This window comes from Neodiprion fabricii, chromosome 6 (genome assembly GCF_021155785.1).
Source record: "Neodiprion fabricii isolate iyNeoFabr1 chromosome 6, iyNeoFabr1.1, whole genome shotgun sequence".
NCBI lineage: Eukaryota > Metazoa > Arthropoda > Insecta > Hymenoptera > Diprionidae > Neodiprion > Neodiprion fabricii.
Genome location: NC_060244.1, coordinates 22,695,270 through 22,716,619, shown reverse-complemented (window position 1 = coordinate 22,716,619; position 21,350 = coordinate 22,695,270). Strand labels below are relative to the sequence as shown.

At 38.2% G+C, this 21,350-nt stretch overlaps 1 protein-coding gene across 3 annotated transcripts in view; it reads right to left on the bottom strand.

Moving 5' to 3' along the window:
* Positions 1-21,350, bottom strand: part of LOC124184317 (protein fem-1 homolog CG6966) — a 29,029-nt gene that overhangs the window by 5,443 nt on the left and 2,236 nt on the right. Inside the window, exon 1 of one of the 3 annotated variants that reach the window (XM_046573879.1) lies at positions 3,722-3,766. The exons of 1 other annotated variant lie outside the window; for it this stretch is intronic. In XM_046573879.1, the coding sequence (XP_046429835.1) occupies positions 3,722-3,751 (30 nt within the window). In that variant the 5' untranslated portion in view covers positions 3,752-3,766. Of the gene's footprint in view, positions 1-1,257; positions 1,586-3,721; positions 3,767-21,350 lie in introns of those variants that run through there. One more of the 3 variants, XM_046573877.1, reaches the window with a different exon arrangement.

Here is a 21,350-nt window from a genome sequence, read left to right as displayed (position 1 = left end):
TGCGTTAATATGATTTTTCACGTACATTCGAAGATCACTCTTCACGATCACCGGTTCAACGAATCGTTAAAAAACTAATTAACAGTTTTCCCACTCGGTTTAGACGCAGGGCAATCATTGAAAGGACGAGGAATCACAGGTATAATATGAATCTATCAACATCGGTGTCTCATCATGTTTGTCACCAGTACACCACTTTTGCCGCTGATATTATTTATCGGCTCTAAAATTATTCCTGATATGACCTCGCTTTCTCTGTAGCAATTCTGCGCTCACACGAACAGACGTACGGTAAGTAAGATCAGTTTATATCTCACTGAAACGCCATACCGCTGATGCGCGGGGAAACCCAGAGATCTTTTTATTTCCTCACTCCTTGGGAACATCGCCAGTTAAACTTTTTAAAACGTAGGTAAATCTCCAGCTATGTACATTTGGGGAACTCGCGGACAAAGAAGCTAACTGTTTCTTGTTCATTTTGTATTTATTGTCGGTCGCGATTCTCGAGTTTACATTGCTGGCATGAAGTTGACAAACGACTTGTACTTCATGGAGTATGATTTCTTATTATACTGTATTTAACGCGTATGAGTTATAAGTGATTATTTGTACACGTTTAAAAAACAAATCCGTATAATTGGAAAAAAAGAAAAAACAAAAAAAAAAAAACCATATGACGATAACTAACTCATTTCAACACATTCGACGCAGCTGCAGACAACCGGTCAATGTCAGAATTTCGAATTAGTGTCAATGTTAAAATCACAACTGTATTCATTGTTGCTGAACAATATAGCAAACACTCCGAATGGTTAATTTCTCGAGAATAGTCAATACTGCACGTAATGCTTACGCATAAAAGAAGACTCAACAGTTATATGAGTATTTTATACAGAATAATTTTTATAGCTACTTTTATTCAATATTATAGTCTTCGATGTTACACGGAGACGCTGTGTTTAAAAATTACATGAATTACTTTAAACAGTTAATTTGATGTAACGAGTAACAGATCCGGATCGCACAGCAAACAAGCAAATCCAACAGGTGTAGGCGTAATTTTTATACTACAGAGGCAAAAATATAGTCCTTATAGTGACAGCTGTTGGATTGTGCGTAGAATCGGAAGATGTTTTCCTCGGTTGTCGCGTTTATAACATCAATCTCACTGACTCTGGCACGTGGTACGAATCATAAGTTAATCGGAGAGGCACACTTAGGCAAAGATTTATTCCAATCGCTGATATGAACACTTACATTAGACAGTACGGAACCCGTTTTGAATGGGATTTTTCGCAAGCTTCGGTGACGAACGTGGTACACTGATTTACAAAACTTGATTAACGCTCGAAATATCTCGAAAAACGGTTGTTTCAACATCCAGGCGCAAAACTGACGACTCGTTGGTCGCCGGTCGCGAGTCTCTGGCAACTAATCGGTAAAAGAGTGAAACTGAGAGCGGATTGACATTGGGTTGCCACGATCGCGTCACGCCGGGGAATAGCAAATATTTAAAATAGGAACACTCGTTCTGAAACAAGTGAGCCTTCGGTGGAGTTGCAAAATAGCAAGACGGATATTTGACGTCCTTCCTCGCGGTCTTCGCGACACTAACGACTGACCCGAACTTTTACTCAATCTCACCTAAACCAAGCCCCCCGTTGCATGAATCATGCATAACGGATATCAAGTTCTGAGATTTTTGCGGGCCACTTCGGTTTTCGAACAGGAAAATGTCTGTGTGTGTGTCTGTGTAAGCGTGCATTTTATTCTCATCCATTGACCAAGGACATCGACTTGTTTAAGATTAACGAAGTCCTGGAAACCTGTCGGACATTTGAAATACTCGCCTAAAAATTTTATACATGTATGTTCCTACGCAATTACACCTCTGTTCCGTTAGTAATGTAACGTAATTTTAGCGAGTTAACGATGCGGCGAGGCAAGGCATACAATCAAATTCACAGTTTTTCACGTACGGAATTTGATGAGATTTAATATGCCAGTAACGTCAGACGTCATTATAACGCCGAGTACATTGGCCCGTGATTCTTTGATAGCGTTGTTATCGTTATTATTATTGTTGTTTCTCTAGATACAGATTTCTAAGGTTATCAAATGAGGTGTGTCACGGTCCCATTAGCGACGGTCGATGACATATAAAATTTTGAATGACAAATCATGAATTTGTATAAATACCAGTTGTCACGGGATTTCCTTGAATCGTGAAACGTTGCGTATGATGAAACCCCCGCTACGGTGAACGTTTCCAATGAAAAATGATCATCCGGACAAACAGGTAAGGTTGTCCGGCGATATTTAGTGTTCAAGATGTGAAACTAGAAGTGATTAGGAGGAGTATAATTTAGAACAATAATTGTCGCAAAGGACGTGCCTCTTTTTTCAGATAACTGCTATGTTTTGACGAATAAATTGGTCAAAGTGTAAGGCTGTTGTATCTTCGCATCTAACTTTCATTCCCTCATTTATCATAAACGCGTCATTAACGTAAACGAAAACTACAAAAAGTACTTCTCCGCTTCATCGGTTGAAAATTGTCATCTGTTTTTACAAAGCTTAATTATCTAATTGTAAGTTGTGTTTTCATCCCGGTCCTTTTTAGGTGCATGCATGTTTTCACGTACCGAATGGAGGTAATACGTACACATGCGTAAGTTTAAAATCTGCATAAATTACGTGTACGAATATTTCGTATATATGTTACACATGTGTAGTATAACATACCTATGTAAAACTCGATCACCTCCATCGTCCAACCCCGACATATCGAACACAGGTTCACGGCTTCTGGTCCCTTCCATTCCGCTTATTGCCGATGGCTTTGATCATTCTAGATATTTTTGTTACGTACAATCTTATCTTTTTATTTTTGCAAAACCGCAGAGCGATGAGCCGGCGATTCGGCAACCAGGTCCGACTACAATTTAAGCCAAGATTAAAAACCGCGTGACGGCGACACCTTAAGAAACTTTACCTCTACAGAAGGTCAGCGGAAATATAAAACTCTGAAGGTAGTACGATTAAGGGCAAACGTTACACTGGGATAAATTTATAGTTTTTGTGACTATGCAGTCCCTAAAACCAATTTTTATCGAAATGAAAATCAGTTTTATTATAGGTCTACCTAGTCAGAAAATCTAGTATGCATTATTAATTCTTTTGACTATGGTAATAACTGCAAGCACTTGATATTGGTGTTACAATAAATTGATGTTGAGGCCTTATTAAATTGAGAATAATTTGGTAAACTGAAGAACACGATTGAATGCAGCAATAGCCAGAAAACTTAATAATGACTACTATCATGTATCACGTTTTTTTTTTTTTTTGCGAATCGAGGTATATTTGAACCATATGAAATTGACGCAGCAGCCAAACGTGTTAAAGTTTTTAGAAATAGAAAAATGCAGTTAATTTTTATGCTGATAATTCTATAAAAGTATCGGGGATTCAAGGTATTTTACAAAATTTTTATTTTCGGACTTCACTATTTTATTCGAATGAACATTAGAACGTTTGGCTGCTAATTCTGGCTGCTAGCTTCAGTCTCGTTTGAAACATTGCTGACAACGATACCCATTTTACACAAATTTTGAATCAATTATAACAAATGAAGTTTCTCTCAGTGCGATAATAAATGTCAATGCCATTGCCATTGGTAAACCTTCGTTAGGTTTGTTCACCTTATGGCCTTACTCACGAATGCAACGAGAGCTCTGCAGCGCAGCATCAATAATCAGTGGCATCGAGTTATTTTTTGCCAATAACTGAATATTGATCAAGGATGCTGAGGCCATTCGGTGTCGTTCCGATCAGGTATCAAAGTCCTCGAGAGGCAAGATTGTCGCAGTAAACCTTGAGAACAAATTGTTGCTTTGTCAATGCTCTTGTCGTGAATGTGGAACGTTTCGGCATAAAAAAAAGTTATCCTGACGAGACCGCGAAACATTGAAATACGCATGGAGCTGTACGCGTATGATTTGATCGCGTATAAAGGAATGAAGAAAAAAAGTAGCCACGCACTTAGCCCTACATTTCAGGCCGTTAAACCTTGAAATACCTAATCAGATCCGCGGCGCAGGCGAAGGTCAATACCATATCTCATGTCTAAGTTTAATCACGACAAGTACGGGAAAAAAAGAGGAGGGAAAAAAGTTACTAGTACCTATAAACAATTCGCGGCTATGTACACCCGAGTAAGTCGATTATGACCATCCCTAATCTGACCGGATCGAAAATAAGGTTGGCACTAGCGGCTGGCTTACGCCTATTTTAATACCGTAGTCAAAATCGATTGTACTCGGGTGTACAATCCATGATACAATATTTAGCGGCTGGTTCTCTTCTGCAGCTCATTCAAACCTGCGTTTTTTTACACACGCACGGATCGAACTATATTACATTGTAAAAAATTTGCTCATAATTTTTTTTTAATTTATATCGTCACATTTTCGAAACCTTGAACATTCGCCTGCCGGCTACAGCCTCTTTCCTTGTTAGATTAAAGAAACGTCTGGATAAACGGTAGTCACGAACCCATAAATTTTACCTGCGATACCCATAATCGTTTAATTATGCTTTTACATTATATGAATATGCAAACGGCAATTAATGCTTTTACCGGCATTGAAAATGGGTGACGGAAATTTTACTTGAGATAAATGATAAAAATAGTTCAATAGTTTGTTTAATTTTTTATTTTTTATTTACATTTTCGTACTCTTGCTGTAGTCAATTAGAATTCTTCGTACGAGACGAATAGGAATCTTATTGAACTACCTACAACGACAATTCATTAAACCCATTGCACTAAGATTGCAAAAAAAAAAAAAAAAACGAAACATACCTTTTCTGGTGTCAATTATTCTGAAGGTGTACTACTTTAGTACAAAGTGGAGGCACGTGCGTTCGTTCAGAAAATTGCTGCGGTTGATTGCCCATGTACGGTCGTTGTGTCAGGCATAAATGGTAATGATTGACTAACGATAATTAACTGTTTGTCAATATTTCAATTAGATTTTTTAATGGCTTGTAAATACACGCGCTACTGCAGAATGGTGAGAAACTAATTTTATTACATAGCATTCCACAAATGTAACAAAGTGTATACTTGAGAAAACAAAAACAAGAACATGAAAAATAAATAAAATAAAATGAAATAAAAAAATTGTGTAAATCGTCGGTGAAAAGTAATTTTATTTCATTCTTCCAAAATTCACTATTATCTGGTTCTCAGATCGGTCAGGTCTTCCAGAAAAAATAATACCGTCCTATTCTTGCAACTGGAATATTGTTTACTGACAAAATTATATAAACTTAACGCATTGCAGATCGACTGAAAAAAAAAATGAGCAAAAAGAAAGATGTAGCAAAATTTAGGAAAATCGCGTAAACATTCATGTAATTGGAGGAAAATAGTTTTTACACTGCAATCGATGAGACGTATTGTTGAAACATTTGTCGAACTTCTACCGCATAAACTAGAGAAAACTTGTAGAAATGATCTCCGTGGAAGGAGTCTAGGTTAGAAATTACCTTACTCATACCGTTTGACTGCACTAGACGATTTTTCAGACTTAACTATAACTGTATATTGCAAGCAAAATATTCAAGCAGCGATGCTCGGTCGTATTTACCTACGTACGTACGAAGCGGCGACGAAACGTGCGCGGAGAAGCAGATCGGTTGTTGGCTGCACAATGACGAGTTGCAAAATTAACAAACAATGTATGTCTGCGCCTGTAACGCATTGCGGATGAGTGACGTGACGCGGGCGAACGCCTTAGCCGACTGGCATTTTATACAGCTTTGAAAATGAATCGGAATACTTATGCCTCGTGCATTATCCGATGGGTGATGGTCGGATTTATATACTCCTCTGTTGTCTTAGACCCGGGCACAAGGTGCGATTTATGAAATTACATGCAGATGTACGCGTAGGTATATCCACGTAACAACTGGTAGACAACGCTGATATAATGATCGTCCTTGTCCGCGAAAGCCAACACTAATTATGAATCCCGTGGCCTTAAATGTTAATTTAAATTCGGATTAATGTGTAGAGATAAATCAAAGGATCCTCGTAGCCGTGATGTAAATCAAATTACGATCGCTCTAGTCCTTCGGATTGATACCGCCTGGACGCACAGAGTGGTTTAATATATATATATTAACCTCGGTTCTATACACGATTAAAATTAACATTAGAATTCATGCGATTCGATTTGAAACGTGGCACGTATTTGGTCGATATCGTTAACTCCGTCTGGAATCCCTTTCTCTTTGTTTTATGGATGTATAAAAATTTATGATATTGAAATTAGACAACGTGATCAGTTGACTGGAAATAATGCGATATACATACAAATTGACGGATGAACAAACCGTGCAGGCAGGTACACGACACGGTGTTGTACGATTATTGTGTTTTGTAAAAAGAAAATTGACAGAGAAGTGATCAGTCGGTATCAAACAAACAAGTAGGAGGCCAAGAATAAGGGGAGAAAATTCTGACCAGGATATATAAAATGAAAATAATCTGTACGAGGATTGTTTGCCTCGATCGAAAACGGCCTTGGTTTGTCTCGCGTTGTTTTCGCCATATTAATGACGTGGGCGAATGAAAGATGAATAAAAATTGTAATAAAAGACGGAATACAGCCCACGAGGCGAAACCTTCGATCCAGGGATACGTAGTCAAATCGATTCGCTCGTATAATAACAACTATAATCCTTTTATACAATACGATCGAGGAAATCCCCTGCCGGTTCACATGTCTATATATACTCGTTAGAAAATCACTCGATCGTACGATAATACGATGACGGTGAAACGTGATGCTGGGCAGGCGGTCGTCTGGCAATCTTCCCAACAAACGAACCGTAGGTGTAGGTATGCATAGACAGATCGACAGAGGTATACGTAGATTCGCGACTGTGTAGAATCGGCAATCAAAGCCGCGGTGCGTTTGTAACCGGCAGTTGCCCCCGGAAGCTTGCCCTCGATTCACCCGTCGGCAAAGATATTCATTCACCACCGTCTATCCGTTCAGATTTATAACCGCACTGCTCATGTACCGTAAATTCGTCTACGTACGTGTAAGATACGCGGAGGTGGGAAAAATCGGCGTTACAATACGGCACAAGCGTAAATACTTCGTACAAAAAAAGGGACATGGTACGTAGATACGTATACGTAGAACGAACGAACGACATACCGTTTGAAAAGTTTCGTTGGCGCGGAGACAATGTCAGATGCGAATGAGGTGCCTGGCGTGTAAAGTAAGTCGATACGTGTCCGAGCAGCGCGTATTAATCAACGATAATAAGCGTCGGTGTGCGAGGTACGTATGAGTCGGGAGCAGGGTGGACGCCTTTCGATACCTATGATACCGGAGCGATATCCGTACTGACAATGAATTCGACTCGATAGAGCGTTGTTAGACGCTCGACCGGAGCCATCGATCAGTTTACAATCTACGATTAAAATTCACAAACGACTTACCGCGTCAGGCCTACAAGGCGAGCAACTTGACTCGGTGAACAGAGTATAATGGGGCCGTAACGAGCGAAAGATAGAAAAAGATATATTGGGAGAAAGAGAAAAATTGAGGAAATAAATTTTTAATCACGCATATCGCGAAGCCTGCGCGTTTATCGGTGACTCTGGGACGAGTGATACACACACAGGCACGCAAGTCAATGGTTCCATCATCATCCGCTTGCCGATCGTCCGTTGTTATTTATATATGTGAAAAATTTTCGTTTTTAGTTACAGTTATAGACGCGCGTCGAGTGTAATTGGCGTCGGCAAACATCGTTCCGTACCGGAGCATGCTGATGAACGATCGCAATCGGTCGGCAAGCATTCGTTGGCAGGGGATGGATACGAGTCGAGTGTCGAGGGCGATAATTCCTTTGGTCCAAGCCTGCGGATCGAATGCGGAAGAAGTGCAGTCGACTTAAAACGCACGGACTCGCATTCGACGACTGAATTCTCTTTTAGCCGTACAAATATACACCGGCAGCATCGCCGTAGGCGTCAGCGGCGGCGGCTATGTAATCATCGTCGTTGTTATTACGTCGTTCTCGGGATCGTTCGAGTTCAAGGTGCCTCGAGGAGATGTTGAGTGTGACGAGGTGGTCTGACATAAGCGTAAAATCCATGGACCATGGGTGGCGACCGATCCTTTCAAGCGTCGTTATGCCTACGTCACTGGTCACCGAATCGGCAAGGTGAGAGCTTGCGATTAATGGACCAGTTCCTTTATGCCCGCACGTCGCAGACCCGATAAGCAGCCTTTCTATCACGCTGTACGTAAAATGGTAAAAGAGTTTTGCGACGTGGGTTTTGTTACACTATCTCCGTATGTCCCTGATCTTTCTTTTCGGTCGTTCCGCAACGCAGGATCGACGGATCAATTATAAAGCGAGAAACGATCATTCGTTTATTTGAAAGTCCGCATGCAGCTGGTGTAACGTGTATCTATTGCAAGTATACATAGCCACGCCACACGAGGCATTTAACATTTGCGAGCTCGTTGCAGGTCAGACAGACACTCGCGCTTTCTAGTCGCGACTCCTTTAAAATCGACTCTTACTTTACGCACGACTTATATGTCAGGTGGAGTTCGTACAATATGGCTGCGAACGTGAGGAAATAATCTGATTTAATTTCATTCTTTTTTAATTTCTTCGATTACCTCTGTAACAACTGCAAAGTTGATTCGCGAAAAGGAATAAAAATTGCCGTAAGAACACGAGGCGGGGTGAAAATGTGTCTCGATTTCTTAATTCCTTTTATTCGATTTCAATTCTGTATCGCGGTGATATAATCATGGGTATAACGTACAGTGACAAAATTAAAACAAGTAAAAGAATAAATAAAAATGCCAGTAGCAGATGTTTTGGTTGAGGGAAGAAGAGTCTGGCAATACGCGAAAGGAAGGATAAATATATTGTTTGTGTACAATTTTATTGCACGTTGAAAAAGTGAGTTTGAAATTACCCACTCCTTAAGCAGTGAAACGTTGCGCAATGACGTTAGAAAGAAGAAAAAAAAAATGATGCACATGATGTTTGTTAAATGACCTGTTATCGAGTATTGCTAAAGCAACGTACCGCGGTAGCATTAAAATCAATTATACTGTGGAGCTATTCGCCGCAGGATATAAACTCATGGTTTCAAAAAAATGTCAATTAAGTAAGTAACGATTGCAGTTTCCGACGGAAACAACAAATTGAAATATGTGTGCGTGCGTGTGTGTAATTGTTGTTGTTGTTATTATTATTATACTTGCACGCTGGCGCAATTTTCCGTATATATAATATAAAGACTCTGGATGGGATTTCGGAACGACGGTCATCGTCATTGGGCAACCAACTTGGGCCGGTTGTGGAAATTGATGTAGATTGATTTAAACGCGTGTTGGGAATATCTCGTATTACCCACGTAGTTTTGAGCCGGCCCGTGTGACGCAACGTAGTTTGGGCAATTCGTTGACTAAAGTAAGAGATGTAGGTTTACCTAGGTCTCTTAAGCTGGAATAACCGCTTCATCAAAATTGAAAATGACCTATATGGGGATTTAAACCGAAATCAATTTTTAGCGAATTTTTATATCCGTGCGTTCTGTCATTTCTGTGTAGCGTCGTTGGCATGGGGGTGAGTTTCGGGTGTTGGGGGTTGAGCAACAATATCGGTGATACGACAGATTCAGGTGATTCAGTGATTTATTGGTTGGTTTTTCCTCGTCTTTGTTTTACTTACGTCATCCTGCACCTACGCGAAGGAAACTGCAGCGGTAAGTTATTATACTAATAACAGTATATCCCGATGGTATAGACATTCATCCATTTGTTTGTCGAATTTTTTCAACCTCGTCTTTGTACAATACGCAGTTTGTATCATTCAGGCGTACTTGTACAGGCACATAAACATAATCGTCGCGTTTATAAAACAAAGAGTCGAATTCGAATTATAAAACGAATCAGCAAATATTGTGTGTACGAAGTATAAAAGTTGACATTTTGTATTTTTGTTATTGACTGCACTCGTGCGTTTCGTCGCCTAATTCGTAGTTGATGCAGAAAACTCGATATATCGTTATAAATAGCGATGAATACTATGAAAAGGATTTGCTAAACGTGTATAATTTAGAAACATTATCACTTTTTACGAGATACTACAGCTTCCACGTTCCAGTATAAACAACAAAAACAGTACAGATATATGTTGAGTTATACCCTCGCATGTTTGTCATTCGAAACTTGATGTTTTCGATTCGACAAAATTTTGAATGTGTATGTATGTATATATGTATAATGAATACGTATATCTTATATCTATTCCGTTAAACTTGAAATTATAATATCTTTCCGCATCTTTCTTTCTTTTTTCTCTTCTTCTCCAAACAAAAACCCGTTTGCTGACTTGGAATGGCGATATCGATACTGTTTTGACAGTCATGATTTCCGTCTCACGTAACAAACGTGAGATTTTGCATTACTGTTTACCTAGCTTCAACTACGGTACGTTGGAATTAATACAGTACGATTTCTTTGCCGCGCGTTATGAAGAACAACTCTCTTTACCACACCGTCTAATTAACGATGCGTATCAACCAAGCCTTGTAAATCCCGTAACTGCGAAACTCACGCAACACGTATCTTTTACACCGGTATTTCTTCCATAGAATCGCGTATAGCTTTCCACTACGTATTTCCCTGCAAAGATCGTGCAGAAGCACCGTTTCGAGTTATCTACGTTGTCTTTTCTGTACCCGCGCAAAAATCTTGCCGGTTAAGGAAAGATAAAAAGAAAAGAAAAAAAAAAAAACCGAATCCGCACTCCTTTTTGCGCGACCAGATAGCAATCTGACATCTCTTTCGGATAAAATATTTCGCATGTCTGCCAGGGGCGTGTACACGGTGTAGTTAATGTATCTAGTTTTTCACGTGTAGTAAAGTAAAAAAATAAAAAAATAAAGATATTGCGTTCATCTCTGTTCTGTAATACTTTACAGTGAACGGGTTTTGTTTTGTTTGTTTTTTTCATAAATAAATGTGTTGGCGGATTACATCAGCATGTTCAGACGGTAGTATAACATAAGAATAACCGAATGTTTCGAATTAATTAATTTGTTCAAACAAAGAAAGGCCATTGTAGTAATATGTATTGTATTAATTTGATTTAACGCCCCAAAGGCCAAATGAGGCGACAATTAGAATTGAACAAACAGTTTCATCCTCGTCACGTTCGAGTTCGTACAGAGAAATAATTATGCACACTGCAAGTCATTACCTCGATAAGAATTTCAAATGACATGCTTGTGTTATATATGGTTATGTATGCACAACACCACAGGTGGCAAAATATACCCGAACTGCATAAAGTAATGGTATAACGGAGCAGTTTGCGGGTAATATACTTCAGCAGCTCTGCGAAAGTGCTCGGAATGAGGCTGATCAAAGTCAGCTGAGCTAACGAAAGTAGCGACGAGTGTTATCTCTACTGGCTATCGGGGCCGTTCTACTTTTCCTAATAATCTTATAGCATTCGCCTCAAACTACGTTGGGTTTAATCACACGAACTTTTTTTTCTCTCGCTCTTTTCATACGTACGTATAAATTATAATTTTAGAAACTACTTTACGTCTAATTGATACCAATCATTTTCTTTTGCGAATTACAACGATATTAACGAGCGCCTCGAAAAAGAAAAGTCATTGACGACGAATGTTAATTCATTTTTGCATGCAACTTTAGTCTGTCACGCTCTTTGAATACTCGCCTCTGTATATGTATCTGTAGGTATAATCATCTTTTTGCGGTGTAGAAATTTTTTACGAAAAATACCAAATGAGGCTATAATTTTACAAGAATTGTGGGAAAATTTTATATGAGAATAGTGATTGACGATAATATATGAAGCATTTTTTTTTTGCATGAAATTGTACATACCTCATAAGGAAAACCGCAAATCTTTCAGTACGAATATACCTACAACTTTTTCTTTTTTTTTTTACAAAATCTTATACACATATAATCAAACAAAATTGTCGTACGATAATCAGCAAGCGGATATTTAATTCGTACGCAACTTAACCAATAGCTAGCCTGCGATAATTTTTCATGAATTTTATTGCCATATATTATAGGCGCGAATAATAATCCTGTACAAAGGTTCATCATCAAATGTGACACAAATAGCTCTCTACACATTATACGTAGGTACATAATATTATCGTACCAGCTACATATATGTTGATTAGTTTCCTTCTTATGTCCGTTCCATCCATTGCGGTAGTGATATTTTTCCATTAGTACAGAAAGTTTTGTCAACGATTTCGAGTAGATAAAGAAAGACTAGAAAAAAAAAATCTAAAAGTCAAATATAGATGACACATCGATTGCACAGATGCTATTCGAACTTGACCGAGTTCCAATGCCTCTCCCAGCTCTCCCTCTCTCTTTCTCCTTAGCATTCTCTCTGTATATCGAAAATATATTACAGTGATTTGTCGAGTCGTCACACCCGCGGATATCCTTGAACCGGGTATAACAAGTAATGACACCGCGTTATCGCGTTCGTAATTTTGTTCGTCGAGGCGCAAAGCATGGCACAACAACTGTATTCATCATGATTTTAAAATTCTAAAGTGCCGTGTCACCCGACGCGACGCAACGTTCACCTGTATGGAACGGTACACACACCTAGAAGTTACATTTCTATCTATCTAGGTGCACGCGTAATAATACCGAGACAAGGACGGTTTTCGCACAAGGCTCTTGCCGTTTCTTTGTCGCATCAGGGCATTGCCCCATTGCTGGGGGGCAAGGCAAGCCTGACTCAGAGTTTATTCCGCGGTATATATACGGGTAATATTAGAACGCCGAATTAAGCCGAGGAGGAATCCGGCGTGCTGGGTGGAGATTTGTCGCACGGCGACGATTGACCGACGTATAATGCGGAAAGTCGCACGAACTTATCGAGACTCTGAGAAAACTCGAAGAGGGTTGATTGGCGAATAATCGGCACTATTTTGATTAATTTTCGTATTACGAGATAGCCGTGTAACGGGTATGATATTTATCGGGTCGTTATGTTCGTTAAGCTACGAAGATCTTTATAGAAATAGACAAATAGAAAATACTGAAATTGTGATGAGTAATTTTTGAAAGATTTACAGGTGATCCGTTGAAAGACTTCTTCGTCTCGTCGTGTTGGCATCGTTAAATATTTAAATGTAACACGTAGCATCGATAGTAATTATGCGAAAGATACGAGAGGGGAAAAAATCGTTATACGGTAAATTTCATAGAAAATAAGACTCTGAGCGTTACGAAACATCGGAAATTTGAAAAGCTTAGGCGTCAAAGAAGCTAAACGCATTCTCTCCGGAAGCCGTTGATTATCTTCCTATTCAGCCACGAGGAACTTGTAATCACTTATCGTTAGCTGCACTGAAATAAGATTTCACCCGAGCGGTAGCTGTGTCAGGGTAACTCGATCGAGTCTTTTCCTATTGGATAACGAGGACTCCTGATTTCATTTCGAACCGTACTCTTCGCCCGCCTCTGAAATCGTTCCGACTACCCTATCGATTTTCACAGCTATATAAGTTCGCGTGTAAGGTGAGTGTCCCAGTTACTGACCCTTTTTGGTCGTATCTGTTCGTTCCTTGGTTCTAAAATTACGAAAAAATAAATTTGCAGTGCCTAACCTTCTAGCAATTGGTTTGTATCATCGAGAAATTCACAATTTGTGCCGTCAATTTATAATTTTTGATAATAAAAGGTTCGACAATTGTATCTAAACCTGTCGATAATCGGTACGCTCAACTTGTGTGATCTACTATTTTTTCCTCTTTTTTTTCTGTTGCTTCTCCTCAAGAATTCACCGCATTATATACGGACTAAACTCGAAGCAAATATATACATCACCGACACCGAGTTTTAGACGGCACAGCGCGTTCCGTTGGTTTTTTAAATTCATTACGTTTTTTTTTTTACCCTACTTCATTATACACCCACACTCGCATGTCTCATGCGCATCCGAAAGTAAGTGTTAATAGTAAACTCGGACATTGATTGCATAATCCAAGTATTTAATCCGAATACACACCGATTATCAGGGTAACGGCTATACTACATTAATCGAAAAAAAAACAATGGGTCGAAATAGTGTGGATAAGCTGAAAAAAAAAGATTAAATGAAATACCTATTCTATTCAATATGAGTGTGGCCTTGTCTTGTACGAATGTAAACACGCGTTGCACATTCGTGAATAATGACAAATAGAATTGCGAGTAAGAGAAGGGAATAAAATGCAGCATTCGTCTAAATGCTACTTGAACAATTTATGACAAATATTAAAAAAAAAAAAGAAAAAAGAAAATTGTAAGACCTGGAGAAGGTAGGAAAATATTGAGAGGTCGCTACCGATTGTTGAAATATTTTTCATTAATTTTTACGTGTACACCTTACGGACTTGAATACTTATATTAGTTTATCTATTTGCATCGTGGTCCAATTAATCATTTACCAATCAACGGCAGACCGCGCCTAACAATTCCGCAGTTGTCCGTTCTCGTCTTTTATCCGAAAGATTAATCGTCTCGGAGAAATATGGATAACAATTTTTGTAACCGAGAAAGGAGTACCACCTTAATGTCCCTATTTCATTTTCTGTGCTGATTTTTACCAAAAACTTTTTCGAGTGGCATCTTAAAAAGAAGTGAAACAACGAGTCACCCTAGTGTTTGTAGACAATGAAATTTGTACCGAATCATTGTGCCACTGTTTCACAACAGTACACAATTGCATACGTACGTAGATGTGTATAAAATGACTCTTGCGCGTCAAAGGTATACGTACAATGCGGCACACGGCCTATAAATTTATACGATTTACAATTTATTCAAAGTTTTTCTTTATCCTATCACCGTTTCAGATTATATTTACATATAATACGCATATAAAACAAAACATTACACAGGAATGTATACGAGTATTCGCACCGTTTCAGGGATCGTTGAAATTAAAGGTTAATTAATGCCAATTGTCAAACTACGTTACATGTACCATGTAACGGCATAGAAGTGGGGATACGGTGATGTTTTATTTTTGTAAATGGGCCGAGGCAGCGGCGGCTATGCCGCTACCAACAGAAATCGATGCTGCCGTGTTAACCCGAATTCGAAATACATACATACATTAATACGCAAGCGTTGGTCAAGGATTTTATTCGCCTAGAAATCGCTGTTTCCCTCATCGAATTGACCACGCGTAGGTTACGTATACAGTATGTATTATCACGCGTAACCTGTATCAAGTATTCGTCGTATGAATTTTCAGTTATCGAGGTTTGCCTTTTCTCTCTCTCTCTTTCTTTTTTGTTAATTTTATTTCTCCTCGTTCTGTAATTCATTGAAAGAATTTGAAACGCAAATGCCGCAGCCTTTGAAACTTACTGTAATCGTATAAAGCCACAATACTAAAAACGCGAAGCCCCGATAATCAGCTGTAATCAAGGCATGACGGCGGTGGATATTCGCCTGTACGTACAGATACCAACTCTCTTGTACCCTTGAACTATATATGCGAAAAATCAATTGTTCATTTATTCTTTTTTCTTTCTGTCTTCTTATTTTCGTAACGGGAAAATTCATTCGAATGAAATTGAGAAAGAGAACGGAGAAAAAACAGCCAAGCTGTGTACAAAGAAAAAGAGCAAAAACGATTTAAGCAACTCGCGCGAACGCCGCGCTCTGCTCTGATCTTACGCAATGGATTCGAGCGAGCCTGAAGCTAGTCTGGATCACCCGCAATTCGTATTGCCCAATGAAAATTTCACTTTTAAGTTACAGTCTCGGCGCTGGTACACATGCTTGGACCCCTTTTTATCCGATCGAGCGGAAAATTAAAGTAAACAAATAAAAATAGAAAACAATATTTTCTCATTGATTTTGACCTGGGATATTCCATTAGCTCGTTAATCGTAGCGCGTTGTCACGTAACAATTTGTTGTAATAGACAATGAGTAATCGAATATTTAGCCACAATTTTGCGTAGGAAATTGATGTTATCTAAAAGTCACACGATGCGTGGAATAAAGCTACGAAAATTATGTTTGTGGTTTTACAGTATATTCATTGCAAGTTTTTGGATAATTCAGCATTTGGAATTCAAATCAAAGTATCTGAGTCTGAATTATTTACGATTTTTAGCTTGATCGGAAACGGTCTCGAAATCAATTTGATAAATGAAAAGCGTTTTAGAGCCCGCCGCACTGCATTTTATTTATCTACTTTTTTATTTTTTTTCCGCGATTGTTATCAAACTTATCAATGACGTACGTTACGTTATAACGTTTATATCCTATATGAACATTTTGTGCAAAACAAATACAGTCTGTATGACCTTTTCATGTGATAAGAATACCATCAAATACATTTATCTGCTGAAAATATTTCGTTTCTCGGTCAATCCACATTTTGTCCCTTCTATTCCGACTAAATAATATTAATCAAACGATAGTTTTCTTCTTTCTTACTCGAAGATTGAGAATTTTTTCTTTCCAATTTAAAATTGATTTCAGCACCCTTTCCGATCAATCCAAAAATCTCAAGTAATTCCGACACTGTTTTTTCATCATTATTTATCGATTCCAGGGGTGAAATCTATATATATATATCTATATCTATATATATATATATATCTGTTATCAGAGAATTGGCGGAGTAAAACAATGGGTGAAAAAGAAATAATAAAAAAAAAAAAAAAGATACCGCGACAAAAAGCTGTCGAGTACTCACGCGTGACGGAATAGGGAACTAACGTTATGACAATGTTGTGCGGTATATAAACGTATAAGCGAATGATTCAACGAGTCGTATAATCGCGGCAAATTAAATTTAATCGACGCCTCGCGTTTGTACCCACGTATAACATCGTTCAGTGAAAGTCACACTTTGTAACACGGGTATACATATAGTATCTATATGCATATATATATTGTTACAAAGGGTGAAATCACCCGTTTTGCCCCCTCTTTAATGATCTAGTAGTCAGCATAGATAAAGGACGTTTATAAACCTCTTATGTCTTTCAAAAGAATAAGGTTGCTGCGTCAACCAACATTATTGCAAAAACAGTCTTGTTTCAGACTTTAAACGAGAAACACATATCTTGCATTAAAGCATTTTTCACAACATTTTATTCACGCTCTTGATTTCTTTTGACTTGATAATTAAACTCGCGGATCCATATTTATTTTCCGTAACGTCGAAGTACGTTACAATATACATACATGTATTACTTTATAGAACCGACACCGCGTCATCGATTTATATTAATTAATTGTACGCAAGAAACGTCGCACTGCAGCTTACAATTGTCAATGTTTGCAATAAACTTCCACGTGTCAATGTAGAGTTTTGTCCACACGTGTGTAACGTGAATATTCCTTCATTCCCGTTCGTATCGATTCATACTGTGAATTTGAGCCGCGGCTGAACTTTGCGTCACGATCTGAATTAACGGAGCTAGAAACGTGACGGCGCTTGTTTCTAGGTCAGGTTTAATCGGCCCAGTTCCGCGGCATCGCTCGGACAACGAGATTATACGCTCAGAATTTTGTTTCTATAAATTACGAGTGAATTGCCGCATTGCAGTTTCGACGGCCTCTTGGCTCCTTATGGCAATAAATTTTCAATATTCTTTACCAAACAGTAGTTTTAACCGTAACCGAAAAATGTATAATAGTTCTGGGCATAGAACGTAAAAATCGATTTTTTACAGTTATGAACAGAAAATCCCTATACAAACATGAAAGAATATATATATATATATATTTTTTTATATATATCTTGATAATTTATTATAATTTGAAAAAAAAAGAAAAAAGAAAATAAATAAAGAAGTTTAATGTTGAAATATGTAACCATCAAACGAGGTATTGACAATGATAATCGTATATCAATATTTTCTTGTAATTTCAACCATATTTCAATAGTGATCGCTCATTCTCGGAGCGCCGCAGGCAGTCGTAACAATTCGAAATCCTCTCTCTATTTAAACAAAGGTTAAAAGGCCCAGTGCTGTAACACAAACGATACGTGTAAGCAGACTCGCGGTGTTTAGACTTACACGCGTGTTTGTACGGCGGGACCTTGAGCTATGAAAGGCATAATCGACGAAGCCTACCAACTCACAATTAGAAACACACCGATAATAGATTGGTGCGCGTCAATTTCGTCCCTGTGTGTAGAAAAACGCGTATGACTGCCTGCCTACCTCTGCGTAAAACGCGTAACCGTCAAATCATTTTAAGATTCGTTATACAAAAATGGAAGAGGAGAAAGAATAACAAATGGAAAACGAAGGTCAAAGCGCGAAAGTTTTTTTTACAGTCATAAAATGTAACCGACAAACGACTAATTTTCTTGTTTATTGATTTCTTCGTTGACATTTCTAATTTTCTTTCCTTTTTTTCCTATTATTAGGAAAACGTTAAAGATTACACAATTGTTTCACCGGCCGCCTTAGTTATAATATTATCTTTTTAATTCAAGTATATTCGTAACAAATTTATTTAATAGACAATATAGAAACAAGTAGTTCTACACGATTTTAAAATTAAGATTTTCTGAATACATTAGTTAGAAGAATAACACGTTTCGCACATCATGCTGTAGCATTTCAATCAGACATCGTCATTATATCTGCAAAGTCATGTCTGACGTTGCAAAGTAGTTCGTATTGGAAAAACATTGCATCTATTCCTACGATAATTTTGTAATTAACGTTTCGGTTTACTGCAAATGAAATCGATATCTTTGGCCAAACAAACTGCAATATAAAACCTATCCTCGATAAGTTCTTACATGTCTGCGATTTGCGATAATTACGATAACACGGGAAGAGGAAAAAAGTTCTTTTGCGCAGAAATATGCTAGGAGTGATTTGAATTCTTTCCGGTCGGTCAGGATAGTTTGTATACTACAGGTATATGTATACTGTACGTACATTTAACGAACACAGTGCGGATACTAATATTCCAATATTACAACGAGACTCACTAATGATCCACGGAAAAATATTTATCCAATGCAAACTGCTCACCGAAAAACCTCATAAATATATTTTATTTGTACAAACATAGGAAGTCATAGAGGTATAAATTCGAATATCAAATACGTTATAATACTCGTAATAGAAAAATGTATACTTCTTTACTTTAAACGTGCTTGTGACTCTACGGTGGTTGGCATAAATTATAACACGGAATATTACATAAACATACATTATACATAAAATCCGTGCCGCGGCGGTACAAATTATAAGAATATACGTGACCGGATGGCGATCTTACTTGGCATAAATTGAAATATGTAACTAATTAGCAAACAATGACGATTAATTATTCGCAATAAATGAAAGTGTGAAATCGACGTCGAAAATGCGGCATATTGCCGATTATAAGGTCGGTTTTTACGAAGGGGTTTCTTTTGAAGTAGGTAGGTCGTTTTGATATTACGCCTTTGTACCTTATGTTATTACACGAACATTGTTCACTGTTGATTGCCTGTAAATTTTCTACATGTGATCGCACGTTTCCTTATTTGGTATACAAAAAATTTACCCGTTTATTACGAAATAATATTATTCGCTACCCGCGAACGGCGGCGCGTGTCTCAAAGTGGGAACGAAACGCGGATCTGCGAAGAATGATCTATTTCTGTTTCTCTAAACTGACGTTATAATAAGGCGGGAATAAATGAAGATATTTTGAGAAATGCGCAGGCAACGAGAGCTTGCGCAACCGTATAATATCTTATATATACATGTGTATATATGTGTGTGTGTATATATATATATATTATATATATACACACACACACACACACATCGACTTCAGTGGCTGCCAAAGTACTCGCGTAAATACTAACCAGTGTACGGATGTAAAAGTTATAAACTTCAACGTTATTTCAGGGAAAAAGCAGGCGATTAAAATTTTCCAACTATAAATGTCAACCTGTCTCTCTTCCTCAAAGAGATGGAAACTTTTTGATGAATAAAGAACTAAATTTGACTTGAAAGAAGATTCCGGGTATTTGATGCGAATATTTCATTATTCTATAGAAGTTTTTCAATCGATCCAACCAATCGACGACGCATATTCTCCATTCGCCGATTATCATCGATATATTTAATGCGAAATAAAAATTACGTCTAACGGTGAATGAGTACCAGACTCGTTATTTCAAATCTTTCCCTGCGCTTACAACGGTTCTCATGTCTATAACAATATATATATACAAATAAAAAATATGCCTGAGGGGTTAAAAAAAATCACGACAAAGTTAAGGCAAAGATTATTCAACACCTCCCTATTTCCAACGATACCTGTTTCGACACTTCCGCGAGTTGGAAAGAAAAGAAGTACCAAGTAAGAACTGCAACACGATCTTTTTCCCTTTACTCTATCTACGCAACGCTCATACACTTGTCTTCTACGAATAACTCAATTTATCCGCGTGTACATAGAATTTAGGAACAATATGTGATACCTTTCTTGAAAAAGTGTCGCATGTCTGACGTATGCACGTATTAAGCGCATGATAAATCGTTCTCCAGACGCTAATTGAAGAATGATCAGCCAGGTGTATAATATACGTGTACTACGAACATTGATTCCCACTTACGTACGTAGCCAAGTTCAAATAGAAATGCAAAACGTATATGAAGGGATTGAAAATGAATTAGGAATAAACGGAAGGCCAGCTCGTATTTGCGCAGACGCGGAACGACCGGTGACCGTGGTTCACAATCTGGCTCTCACTCAGAGCAGACGGCCAGAAGCGTCTTTCCGTGGGTTTCTTCGGGTTAAAACCAATGACCGTGTCCGAGTCTCTTTTTACGCCTGGGAATAGCTGCTCTGCAGGCTCTTCACGACGCCTATGCACAAACGCCTGCTTGCCTCTACTATACATCAATTCCTAAATATAACTAACTACCGTTTGCTGCTTTGGCCTCGGATAGGAGCTTTGAATAAATGCATGCCGAAAGGAGGGGCTATTTTTTTTGTTACATGTTTTTTTCTACCAATAATCGAGAACATTGCGTGCGCAAGTCGCGGTTGGTCATTAAGTGGGTCAAACTGTGTATCTTATTTTTGGGAACGAGTCTGTTCGGTTATTATTCACTGACTCGAGAGTGAAAATTGAAGTAATTCAAATATAATAATCTAAACGTTATCGAGTAGGTAGGTGTACACGTGTACCGAAACTCTTGAGTAATACCGTTGCAAGTAGCAACCTTGTGTG